This window comes from Netta rufina (genome assembly GCF_964035555.1).
Source record: "Netta rufina genome assembly, chromosome: 1".
In the NCBI taxonomy this organism is placed as follows: domain Eukaryota; kingdom Metazoa; phylum Chordata; class Aves; order Anseriformes; family Anatidae; genus Netta; species Netta rufina.
Genome location: NC_140123.1, coordinates 19205485 through 19217611, shown reverse-complemented (window position 1 = coordinate 19217611; position 12127 = coordinate 19205485). Strand labels below are relative to the sequence as shown.

The 12127-nt window shown below is 39.1% G+C and overlaps 1 protein-coding gene across 3 annotated transcripts in view; it reads right to left on the bottom strand.

Annotated features, from left to right (window-relative positions):
• Window positions 1-3358: 3358 nt before the first annotated feature.
• IFT88 (intraflagellar transport 88) overlaps window positions 3359-12127 on the bottom strand; it is a gene marked incomplete at both ends in the record, with an annotated part of 45108 nt that continues 36339 nt past the window's right edge. For all 3 annotated transcript variants that reach the window (XM_084282399.1, XM_084282400.1, XM_084282401.1), the window contains 2 exons: window positions 3359-3480; window positions 4120-4215. In XM_084282399.1, the coding sequence (XP_084138525.1) occupies window positions 3359-3480; window positions 4120-4215 (218 nt within the window). The remainder of the gene's footprint in view (window positions 3481-4119; window positions 4216-12127) is intronic.

Sequence of the window (12127 nt, the reverse complement as noted above, 5' to 3'; positions counted from 1 at the left end):
CACCAGGGAGCAATCCAGGTGTTTAACATGATCACCTTGTGCCACTTTGGCTGTCTCACGTCCTGATACCCTACGTGCATGCATGAAATGGTCAGACAGAATCCTGGGCCTGGGATCAGTCAGGTGGGCAGCTCACATTGTCCCAGATACTTAATGGCAATGCCCAAAAGTCCACCGTCTCTGTCTGTGGGCAGGTAGCTCATCCCTGCTGCACAGAGCGGGGCTCAGCCATCAGGACCATGCTCTGTAGTGTCACTGCAGGTGCTGTGAGGAGATTCCCCCCTGACTCAGAGCTGCTGAAGTAGAACTGGGCAGGGCTGAGGTAAATGGTCCCACAGCCCACACTCTGAGAGGCTGTTGTCAAAGTTTTATTATTATTATTATTATTATTTATATTGTTTTCCTGCCCACTTGTGAAGCAGTAATACACACAGAAGACTCTAGAGACACTCAAGAAGACAAATGCCTATTTCAGGGGACAGAATTCCTGTGACCACTTTCCACCTTTATCAAAGTGGAAATTCCATGTTTTGTAAAATTACAGCAATTCGTAGGGTCATTATGAGGAAGCCTACTGTACACTGTGATGTATTTCATACCTGTAAAGAGAGAGGTAACTATTTGTTTCTAACTGAATCCAGCACATCCTGAAGAAGACTTCTTATCACAGGTCCGAGAGGTCAACCGAGGATTGTTTAATACTGTGGCAAATAACATTTTTCATGATAATACAAGCCGAAACAGGATCACAACAGGATTAACATTTTGCTAGGTTTAATACTGCTGCCTTCCTAGGATTAAATAAATAAATAAACAAAAATGACCGGTCCTATTGCATTTACGAAACTTTATTCGGAAGTTTTAAATGATCTACTATTTCCAAAACGAGAAGCACAAAACCAGAACTTAAATGGCGTCAGAAGCACATACCTGCAGTGTGGCTTCTGGAGATGGAGTCTGTTTTGTATGACCAAAGCTGACTCATCATTTCTGCTCGAGTTTCTGGGATCAAGGTAGACATACTTAGCTCACTTAGCTCACATTCCTGCAGTTCCTGAGACCTACCATAGGGCTGAGGACTTTCTACCTGACAGCACACACTGCTCCTAACCTGAATGCCAGCCAGGCTAGCACCCTAACAGGGGCATGGTCTTCACATCAACAGCACAATAACTGCATATATGCATGTAATTGTGCTGGACAGTGCCCCACTAACATGGCCACGCTTACTTCTAGACCCGAGCTGCCTGAATCAGGCAGTTGTGTTCACTGGAGGGCTTGAGGTCCTCCAATAACATGGTGACAGTGCTTTGGAAGCACACAGCTGCTGTTTCCTGAAGGGATTCCAGGTGTACCAGTCCCCACCAAGGATCACTCTACAGCCTGAAGTCCAGGAGGGATATCACATTTTGTCTTCCTACGTGCAGAACATCTCACCCAGCAGAAGGAGGAGGCCACACCTAAGCTGCCTACTAAGAATGCCTCCTGGCCCATGCCAGGCTTCGGGCCATGCCAGGGAATTGTTTGGGAGACTGCTAATAGTCACAGGCCAAATCTGTACCAGGGAGCATGCTGATGGTCTTACAGTAGGGGTGGATACACAAATCAGCATCCTTGCTTTAGGCCTGCCAGAGCAGGCAGCGTTTTGTTTCTAGCAGAGACACAGCCATAGTTAACATGGTTTGGAAGGAGCTGAATTTGGACTACATCATTTTGACTGTCAGCAGGACTTACCCTTCCACTGTTGTAGTCTGATCACACGACTTTCTGTAAAGCTCTTGCAAAATAATGTGCAAATACACTGTAACCCAAATCATGACATAATCAGATCCTCATGCTGTAAGAAACAACATGTTCCAGAAGTTCCTGGGAGTTTGTGCAGAAATGGAATAAAAGTGCAACTCTTTGTTTGTAAAACACAGAATTTCACATAATGCAGCTGCGCATCTGGGCAAACAAAACCAAGAAATTCCTACTGATCAAATCTGTCTATAGGAGTGTTTCTGCAGACTAAGGTTGGCTGTGAACCATATCCCAAACAATTAATAATTCATCCCACTTTACCACGGACTTGTCTGTGCAATTGCAGTATTTAAGTAGATGCTTTTGTTAGAAGACTGTGACTGTATTGTCTTTTCCTTTGTTTTCCAGCTGTATCCTGTGACGGTCCCAAACACTCTCTCCCGCTTTAATTAGTCACTTCGTTCCACTGCTACTTGCAGCTGAGAATGCTTCCTCCTGCCTGTTGTGACCTGGAGGCCCAGGTCTTCCAAGACTGTAAGCCCTACAGGAAAGAACTACTGCAATATGCAGGAATATGTCATCCCAGGACCAGAGCAATAGATACGGCAGCACTGAAGATGATAGCAAGAGAAAGATGGGTGCAAAATGTGGGCATAAAGTCACCTGCCTGGGCCCTTCTCTAAGAACTGTTCAGCTCAATTCCCTTCCCACCTCCCCTGTCCATCTAACCAAATTAATTGAAAAAATAAGCACTGTTGTATTGGATGTTAAGTGCCAAGGTGCTGGCAACCAGGGGGTTGCAGGGATGGCTTCTCTGAGAAAAGGTTGAGGATGTCCCATGCCTGACCTGGCCAGTTCCAGCTGGCTCCACAAAGGACCAGAATAAAGCAATACAACAATAGTGCACACGTTGTGTTGACAGGTGTGTACTGTCTTTGGACTGCTGTCAAGGAGTGGAGAAAAGTAAAATCATAAAGGCAGAAATAAAATAGGTGGCACCCACTTCCTTATGTTTTTTTCCTTCCTGTACCCACTCACTTTAAACCCTGAAAACCCAACCTAATTGAAGAAAGACCTAGCAGATTGCCAAGAGACTGCAGAATGGCCCTGGTTGAGTGACACACAGACTAACATTAAGATACTTTCTTCAGTATTAGTTTAAGTGTTTCACTGAATTGTGGCCTCAGAAATGACCAAGGTCATATCCAGCATTTTCAGGAAGTCAATCCACATGCCTTGAATAAATCCTAGCTTTGAATGATGGATACGGAACTTCCAACTTTATAATATTGCTTTGAGGTATCTCACAGTGAAAGGTGAAATTTTAGAGACTGCTGCATTTCATACTATCAACGTATGTATTTCTGAAAGTGAAAATTTTATACATTTGATACAGCTTACGCTGAGTTTGAGTGCCTGTGTAGTTTTTATGCAGGAGTAAAAATAAAATCTGAGGGGGTTATTTATTTTTATCTCCAAAACTGTATTTTTAACATATGGAACCATAAATAAAAAGTGTTTTCTGGTATTTTATCAAAACCCAATAAAAAAATCATCACAAAGGAGTATTTTTCTGCTAAAACTTTTAAAAGGAGAAAAAAGAGCGGAGCATATATTATTCTGGAAGCAAATCTTCTCCTAGTTCTTCATCAGCAAAGTCATCTTCCTCAGTTCTCTTTCTTGCTGCAGTTTTTGGTCTTTCTGCTTGTGGGCCAAGTGGATCTACGTAGGAGGCATCTAGGGTTTAAGCAAGCACATTTGAAACAGTTACCTACAAGTAATTTTAGTTTTGCTTTAAACATATACAATCAAACATAAGACTCCTTTTTAACGTGACACATCTGTAAAAGTGTCTTTGAAATGCAGACTAGAAACATCATACAAACACTGAAGGCAAACACCACATTTGGGCACTGCACAAGGGCAACGTTACCTGAGTTCTAATGTACAAGCTCTCTCTCAATTATTTTTTTTTTTTACATTAATTTTTTTTTTCTTTATTTCAGTATAGACATTAAGTGAGAATAAGACTTCAGAAAGGTGCATGGAACAGGAAGGTGGTGATAGTCAAGGAAGGGCATTCTAGGAAGTAACACATTCCATGAGGATTAGGGTTTTTAAATCCCTTATACCCCCTTTGAAAATTCAGCTTTAAGGTTGCAGCAGACAAATATCAAAAGTAAATAAATATTTACATAGGCCACATTTTTTAACATTTATAATTACTTTAAAGTGAGTTCTAAAGAATTCAACTAAATCTGGGGGAAAATGCTTTCCTAAGTGTGTAATTATACTTGCCCTTCCAAGAACTTAATTTTTCTAACTCCCCTCTCTTTGAGGGCCAGAAAAGTCAGAAGGTGTAAGCTGCCCACTTGCCTATTTCTTTACTGCTGCTACTTTCATAGGGTTCATTTGTTCCAGGCAAAGCTTTTAGTTTGGCACTCAGTTTTTCCCCTTTGGTACCACCAGTATCTGGAAGAAAAGAAAAAAAAATTAGATGACAAGTAACATGCTGTCATGTTCTGTGAAATCATGATACAAGATAAATTAAGCTACTATCTGTCAAACACGATTTGGATGAAACCATCTTTTCACGATGGATACAGTACTCATTTGTAATAGTAGTTATTACAACACAATGGGTACTGTGTGCATGCATGTGTGTGTTCTAACGTCTTTTTTTCTCCTAATACATAGCTTTATTTATTTTGGAGTAAACATACTAAACTATTTCTGCTTCAAATGCTGACATTTCAGTTGCTTATAAATTACAGCCACATTTTGGAGTTAAAATAACCATGATAAATATAAGCACTGTCACAGTGCATTTTGACATTTCGTATGCCTGTGTGCTTACTAATATATTAGCCTGATCCACCTGTTGAATGCTGTCAAGGTTAAATACAACATTAACTTTGCTTTAAATTAGAAGAGTATATTTGGCATGTGTTGTCTGCACGGCAGGCAGGCACAGTTCATGTATACAGACCATCTCGGCTCCGCATCCTGCTGTAAACACCGTGCTGGCAGCTCAGCTTGCAGCGGGGCCCCCAGGAATGTGTCAGCTCTGAGGGCTGCCTCGTGCCCAGACAACGTCAGATTAACATTCTCTTGCCACAGCAGTATTCCAGACACTTTAAATATTCTGTTCACCTCTGAATCTCGTTTTCACATTCATGGCAAGCTTTCAATCTCACTTGCTACAACAGATTTTTATTCTTTTTTTTTTTTTTTTTTTTCGCCTAGGCGAAAATGTCTCATGTTTGGCTTGGTGTATTTACAAGGCAGGACGTGCCATGCAGCCAAATACAAACACACAGCACAAAACAATGCGGTTATGAAAACTCCATCTGTAAGGAAGAGAAATGGGTTTAATTCAGCAAACATTAATTACCAAGTCTGGACTTGGCAACACATTCCTATTGTCTTACTGCACATGTTCTTTTTATGAATTTATTACAATTTAAAAAATATTCTTCCACAAAGTGGACAATCCTTCATTTCTCTGTAAAAACTACTGCAGACTGGCGTTTAATCAGGCCTAAATCGGCAGAAAACGTTTCTGCTTTGAAAAAGATCTAATGCATACAGCCTAATACATGTATGTCAAATGGTTAATATGTTTACAGGATACAGATTATGTCTGAAATTTCAAAGCAAGAGAAATCAACTTTAACATTCCTTGACCTCCTTTTGTTCAATTCTCTGTGACAGGTGTACAGTTAGAGGACAATACAGAAATGGCTTGCAGGGAAAAGAATAGAGTAGTAATACACACAGAGCCTTGTGAAAGGGAAAACAAGCAATTTACATAATGAAGAAAACTGGAAGTAGTGAAGAGACAAAAAGATAGGAAAGATACAGCAGAAATCACAAGAGGGGAAGACTGAACACGTCAGAGGAACTGCATTAATGAGAATCATACAAGCAGGTTGAAAAAGACCTTCAAGATCATCAAGTCCAACCACCAAAGTCCCACCACTAAGCCATGACCCTTAGTGCCACATCTACACGTCTCTTAAATACCTCCAGGCATGGGGACTCTACCACTTCCCTGGGCATCCTGTACCAAAGCTTGGCCACCCTCTCCATGAATAAGTTCTTCCTAATGCCCAATCCAGACTTTAGTAACATCCATTACCCCCCTGGCATAACTTGAGACCACTTCCTTGCATCAATTGTCACCTGAGAAGAGACCACCACCCTCCTTGCTGCCTCCTTGCAATCCCATTTCAGGTAGATGTAGAGAGTGATGAGGTATCCCTACAACCTCCTCTTCTCCAGAATAAACAGCCCCAATTCCTTCTGTCACTCCTCATAAGTCTTGTTTTCTAGTCCTTTCACCAGCTTTGTTGCTCTTTGCACACACTCAAGCAACTCAATGCTATTCTTGTAATGAGAGGCTCAAAACTGAACACAATATTCAAGGTGTGGTCTCACCAGTGCCACATACAAAGGGACAATTGTTTGGGTCCAGAAAGGAAGAACTTGGTGTAGTGAAAATCAAAGATCAAGAAGATGGTATATATAAGGTTTTCAACTACAAAGGAGGTAAAACAAAGTTTCAGTGATATTACCCGATGAAGCTGAAGGATTTGGTATTATCCAAATGAAGAAGAAAGGATGGTAGACAAAATGACTGAGATAAACCTCATATGCACAAGTTACCTGAACATCTTACTGCCCTAAATTGAACAATGTTAAACAACCTTTCTTGGACATCCTAGGATCCTTAAATTTTATTAGGACTATGCCCAAGACAAGAATGAAGCACTAAGACCAAAACTGTAAGACAAATTTTCTCCTATTTTCTCTTTCCCATCCACTACTAGATGTACAACCCCTGAAGTGCCTCACCAGTTGCTCTCCTGCATAACCTTGAATTTCCCTGAACATTTACTGCTGTGATCGAGTTGCCCCAAATGGCCATCCTGAGCAGCAAGATGCCTGCAGGACATTCAGCACGCAACCTCCGTGCCTAAGTTCCCCTTCCAGTTTATGAATCAGTACCGTCAACAGGATTCTGAGTGCAAATTAAGTGAGGAAATGTAACTGTACACACAAACGTAGCTTTTTAGGATCCAGTTGTCCAAACACATTATTTATTGTCAGGTTAGTGAACTGAATTAGCCCACTAACAAAACAAACTTTTTTTTTTCAAGTTTATCAGCAAATTAATGCAGCTCACCTTACCTCTGGTGTGACCATTACAGAAAGCATGGAAGGAAGGTTAAGATCTCTTTTGGTAGCAGCCCACAGTTAGAATTAAGCTAATACATAAAACTACATGAAGTCTCTAAGGGCTGCACTATGCTCTCAGAGTACCTAAGAAAGTGGAAGAAGAGTATCTTTCTTTTTATAAGTACAGCTGGAAGAGAATAAGAGGTGGTTGACACCATCTACCTTACATGTAGATGTCAGACAGCAGCTCAGGACATGAGGGATCTGGCTTCAATGCCTTCCTTCACCTGAGGGACATCAATCCCACAGCTCCCATCTTTCAGGAAGAGTCCTAGCTGGTGAGCCATTTGAGGTATGGCCTTTCTCAAAAGTCTGCCATGGAATAAGGATTTGGCTGCCAACATGGTAGCTATGCAAAATTCTGCTGACCATATAACTTTATCTGCCAGAACTTTAAACCTCATCTTGAACTTACTTTTTTATAGCTCTGTTTGTAGATAAATCATCTATATGTTTTTATTCAGTATACAAACTTAACTTTGCCAAAGTTAAGGAACATTGGCTTGCAATGCAGAGCTCAGGATTTTGGTATCCTACACCAAATAGAACTTCACGGGAAGGAATTTTTTTTAAAGTAGTTCATCACAAACATACTTACTTGTAAGGTACGAGGGGTGAGTTTTACAGTTTCTACTTGTGCCTCCTCTGAGGAGTGAAACTAACTTCCACTGAACTAATAGATAGTAAATTGACAAAAGTAATATTGGGATAAATGATAACGATAAATACTCTGGATCAAGGGCTTTTTTTTCCTTTTTCTTTCTTTTTGGTACTAACAGTACAGCTTTACATGTTAACATCTGTCTGATTGCATTTGCCATCAAAGGACTACAGGTAAGCATTTCTCAAACTGCAAACAAACTCTATCTGCATTACCTGAGTAACTGCACAAACCAATTAAATAAAGTGTTTGAATAAAGGAAAAATGAGTGCTCAACTAAAATGCTTTCTTTCTCCAAGAAAACCTTCACTGCAGTGAATACATGCTCCTACTTATTGTGCTTTTATTTAAAAGCTATGTGATTACTGTAGCTTGTGTGGAAGCCAGTCCCTGCGTACCACTCTGGGTTGGTAACGTGGATGCATGCACATAAACTGACTGCAGGAATATGGCTCCAGATCTTGGTTAAAAAAAACAAAATTAACTGATTAAGCAGAGCTTGGCAATATATTTTTTAAAGATATATTTACTCTATAAAATGTTTACACTTGAGACTTGGATTATCACACTGACATCATCTTCCCCTCACGTTCTGCGTGCAATAGCATCAACTGGGAGCTATGCATATAAAGACACAAATTCTGCGTGTTGATATCTGTTACAGTGCATTCCTCCTCTCATCTGGTTAAGAAGTCATGCCCATAATGCTGCATTTAGGATATTTACTAAAATTATGCATTAAATCTATAATGTTCTCTTCATTCAGATTTGTTCAACCTCCATACAAAACCTAATCTGAATTAATTCCTCCCCATACAATTAAAAACAAAATACAAACCAACATCAAAAGAATCAAAGTATAAAACTTAGGTTTTTTAAAAATGGTTAATTTTACGTGGCAGAATAATGAATAAAGCAACATATTACAAAATTCATCCTGTCTTGGAACAACCCTATTTTAAGCACTGACATCTAGCAAAAAAAAAAGATTTCAAATTTGTGTGTTTCTGTACTTCCAACTTAGGAAGACACCCATGTGTATAACAATACAACCCATAAAATCCATGATATTTATATTTATATTTTCAAGGAACCTCACAAGTTACAATTACAGTGATGAGATAAATGTATCAGAAATTCTTCCAGTATCACAAAGGACATAAATTAGAATTTTTAGTACCATTTTACTCATCAGGAAAGATCAAAAGGTAAGTTTGTTTGGTAGTCTACCTCCGTAAAATGTTCAAGTAAAAAACTGCATAGTGGGGTAATAATTTTTAAAACTGCAGATGTTTCATTAAATCCAGAATGTGTTTAAATGCAGCTCTTTGCACCTTTCACATTTAGGATGAAGGCACCTTCTTCGGCTAAGAGAGGACTGTTTTGATTTAATTTGAACAGTGAGTTCCATGTAGCAGACAGAACATCATATTAAAACTGAGGAAAGAAGTGAGAAGCAGGTGCAATGTTTTAGCTCCAGAGCAGTTCATTTTGCTTTGAAATTTTGTTGAATTAAATTTGTTTCTGGTGTGCCAGTTAAGCTAACTCCTTAGGTGAGTTCAGATACAGCAAACAGATTAAGATATTCTTGTCGTTCAGATATTTTCCCTTTCCATTTATAAAAAATAAAACCTAAAACACAACTCTTAAAAAAAAAATCACAGTACGCACAGCAGATGGAACCACCCCACAACAACTTGTAATTAATGAGGCACGAATAGACACACAAAACCTAGTAAATATAAGTGATCGTGCAGTTCTTGCTGCAGAGTAACAGGAGAATCTCCTGCCTCAACCACAGTGAAGATTATTTAGGATGCTTATTGCCTTAACACTCAGAAAGTGCTTGCGTATTATTTGAAGAGATCCCTATAGGGTGCTACAGGGTGTTTGAATACAGGATGTTTGTCTGGGATGGAAAAACCCATTTCACCTCTAATACCATCACATGTTAAATGATAAAGGGAAAAGACACCTAAATTATTCCCGTGCATTTTCCTTCCCAAATTCATCTGGACAGGCTTAGGTAGCAAGGAGAATGCAAAACGTTCAGCCTTTCATCTTCTGAATCCTGCGTCACTTCTTTGGGCTTCTGTCCGAGACTGCACGACTCCTCATACACACAACTCCCCTCTCATCTGGTACAAACCTCCTCATTCAGAGAGCAGGGCAAATGCGGAGACCAAGTAAACACTGCTACTAAGGTCATACTTTCACGTATCTATGAAAGGCCTTATGGTCTCGAACAGCAAAAATCTCTTACAGTAGTGAAACCCATAATGTCCTAACTTCCAAGTTCTGGATGTTAGTATCACATCTCGGCAAAATATGGAAAAGTGAGCATGAAAACAAGAGATTATTGAAAAGGAAATCTCTGAAAACTGCTGCAACTTTGATATGCTCTTAAAAATACGTATTTTTTTCTTTTCTTTTCTTTTCTTTTTTTTTTTTAATTAACAGGAAAAGTTTTAAGGGATTATATCAGTGTAATTTCCTTCCAATGTGAATCAAAAGGAACAAAAATCATTAATTTGATATTCATGAAGAGAAGAAACATTTATTTATAGGAAGAGTGAACAAATGTGTTCAATTTTGGGTAGGCATTTCAGATGTAATGCTTATTCTTCTCACAATACAAGACTGGACTTTAACTGACACTCAGATACTAGTTTTTTTGGTTGCCCTTTTTCCATTCTGCCTACCATCAATGCATACTGTAATCATATTCTTCAAATTATGGTTTGGTGCATCTCATGTTTCTTCTGTTTTAATTTATATTGGCAATATAACAGGGGTACAAACCCTACAAAGTAAGGTTTTAAGTGCAAACCTTGTCGATTTCTCTTTCCTCTTAGCTTCCTCTTTAAAAGCAATTCTAAATAATACTTCCTAAAACAAAGAAGCCTGAACTATTAATGCACCTACTACAAATAATACAGAGACAAAATACTTGAGGGGAAAAAAGTCTCCTGGGGATGCCAGTAAGTATGGAGACACTGAGCTGGTAAGAGGAAAGAAATAAAACCTGCATCATACTTAAAATATTTGGAATGCATACACACTTCATTTAGCTAGTAAGTACTTTCATTTAGCTAGTGAGTACTGAACTAAGGATGATTCCATGCCTCGCTGGGTTCAGTAATGACGGCAAATCCCTCATACAATGAAGGAAAACGATCCCTTTTGGTCTTGGCAACAGCACTGGAAGAGATGAAACTCAAAATGCTTTTAAATGTTTCTTTTCTTATACTGAAGTCATTAATATTTCCAAAGCGTATTAAGATCTTAAAATAAAGTAACCATTGTTTATATTTCATGCATGTCTCCATACAGGCTGCGTACAGAAATTTCTTACACTGTAAAACACAGATTCATAACCCGGGTGAACAACGCTAAACTTTGGACAAAATGTTTGGACCTTCAGGTTTCTTTCAGTCTTCCTCAAGAGAAGGCAGACAAACGACAATGTAGTCCTTAACAGTTGTTGCTGCAAGTGTGCAGCTTCTTCACTGATATGGAAGACTGACTCCCCAGAGTCAACATTTCTAGTTAAAAAATAAGTAATGCCTTTGACTCCTTTCACATACGCATATATATCTACATTCATCACAACTTTTAATTAAGAATCCCCTCCAAAAGTTAAGTCCAGGCTCAGTACAGGACCTTCTTTGTACCTCTGCTTGTTTGCTGAGTCATTTGCAGAAAGGTTGGATCTTTGGCACTTTGTATACCAGCAGCTTCCCAAACATGCTCTTACACAGGCTTGTTCCCAAACTGTTTTTTTCCATTCTTTCATGAATTTGACACAGTATCTTGAGCAACAATCTAGGAACTACTGATAGGACAAATTCTAGGTCAGTTCTGACCTCAGCCTCTTCGTTTGCAACTGCTCTTCTCCGATTACTCTGATTATGAAGGGTGCAAAGCCTTGGAATTAGTGGAGTTTGCAGTCTAAGTTCCAGAAGTACTCAACTTTTTTAAGGGAGAGATAACATTTCTTTTTCTTTTTCCTTTCTCTCTCTCTCTTTTTTTTTTTTTATTTAATAAAACTTTCCAGAGATATTTCTGTTTTTAAAGAAAGTATTGACGAAGTGATAGTTTGTGGGATTAATGTCGTCTCAGCATTTATCCAGTTTGGTTATTATTTATATTCTCTATTGCTAAATTACCAACTCTCTTACTCTCTCTTTACACTTTTTTTCACTAAGAAGGGTAGATATAATGACAAAATATAGTTGTTAGAAAGCAAACCCTTTGTGCCATTTGCCTGGATGCCTGATGTTTTGCACAGCACTAAATACCCTTGTCTGCTCTTCATTTCTATTTATTGTAAGCCAAAGGAGATCCCCACTTTATGATAAAAGGTGTCCTGATGCTCTCTCACACTGCTGTTTTGCTGGCACCTCTAGCTGATTGTCTCATCATAGAGCTTATGTTACAAAGGACAGTCCAGAAACATTTCCATCCCTCTGTGTTACCAAA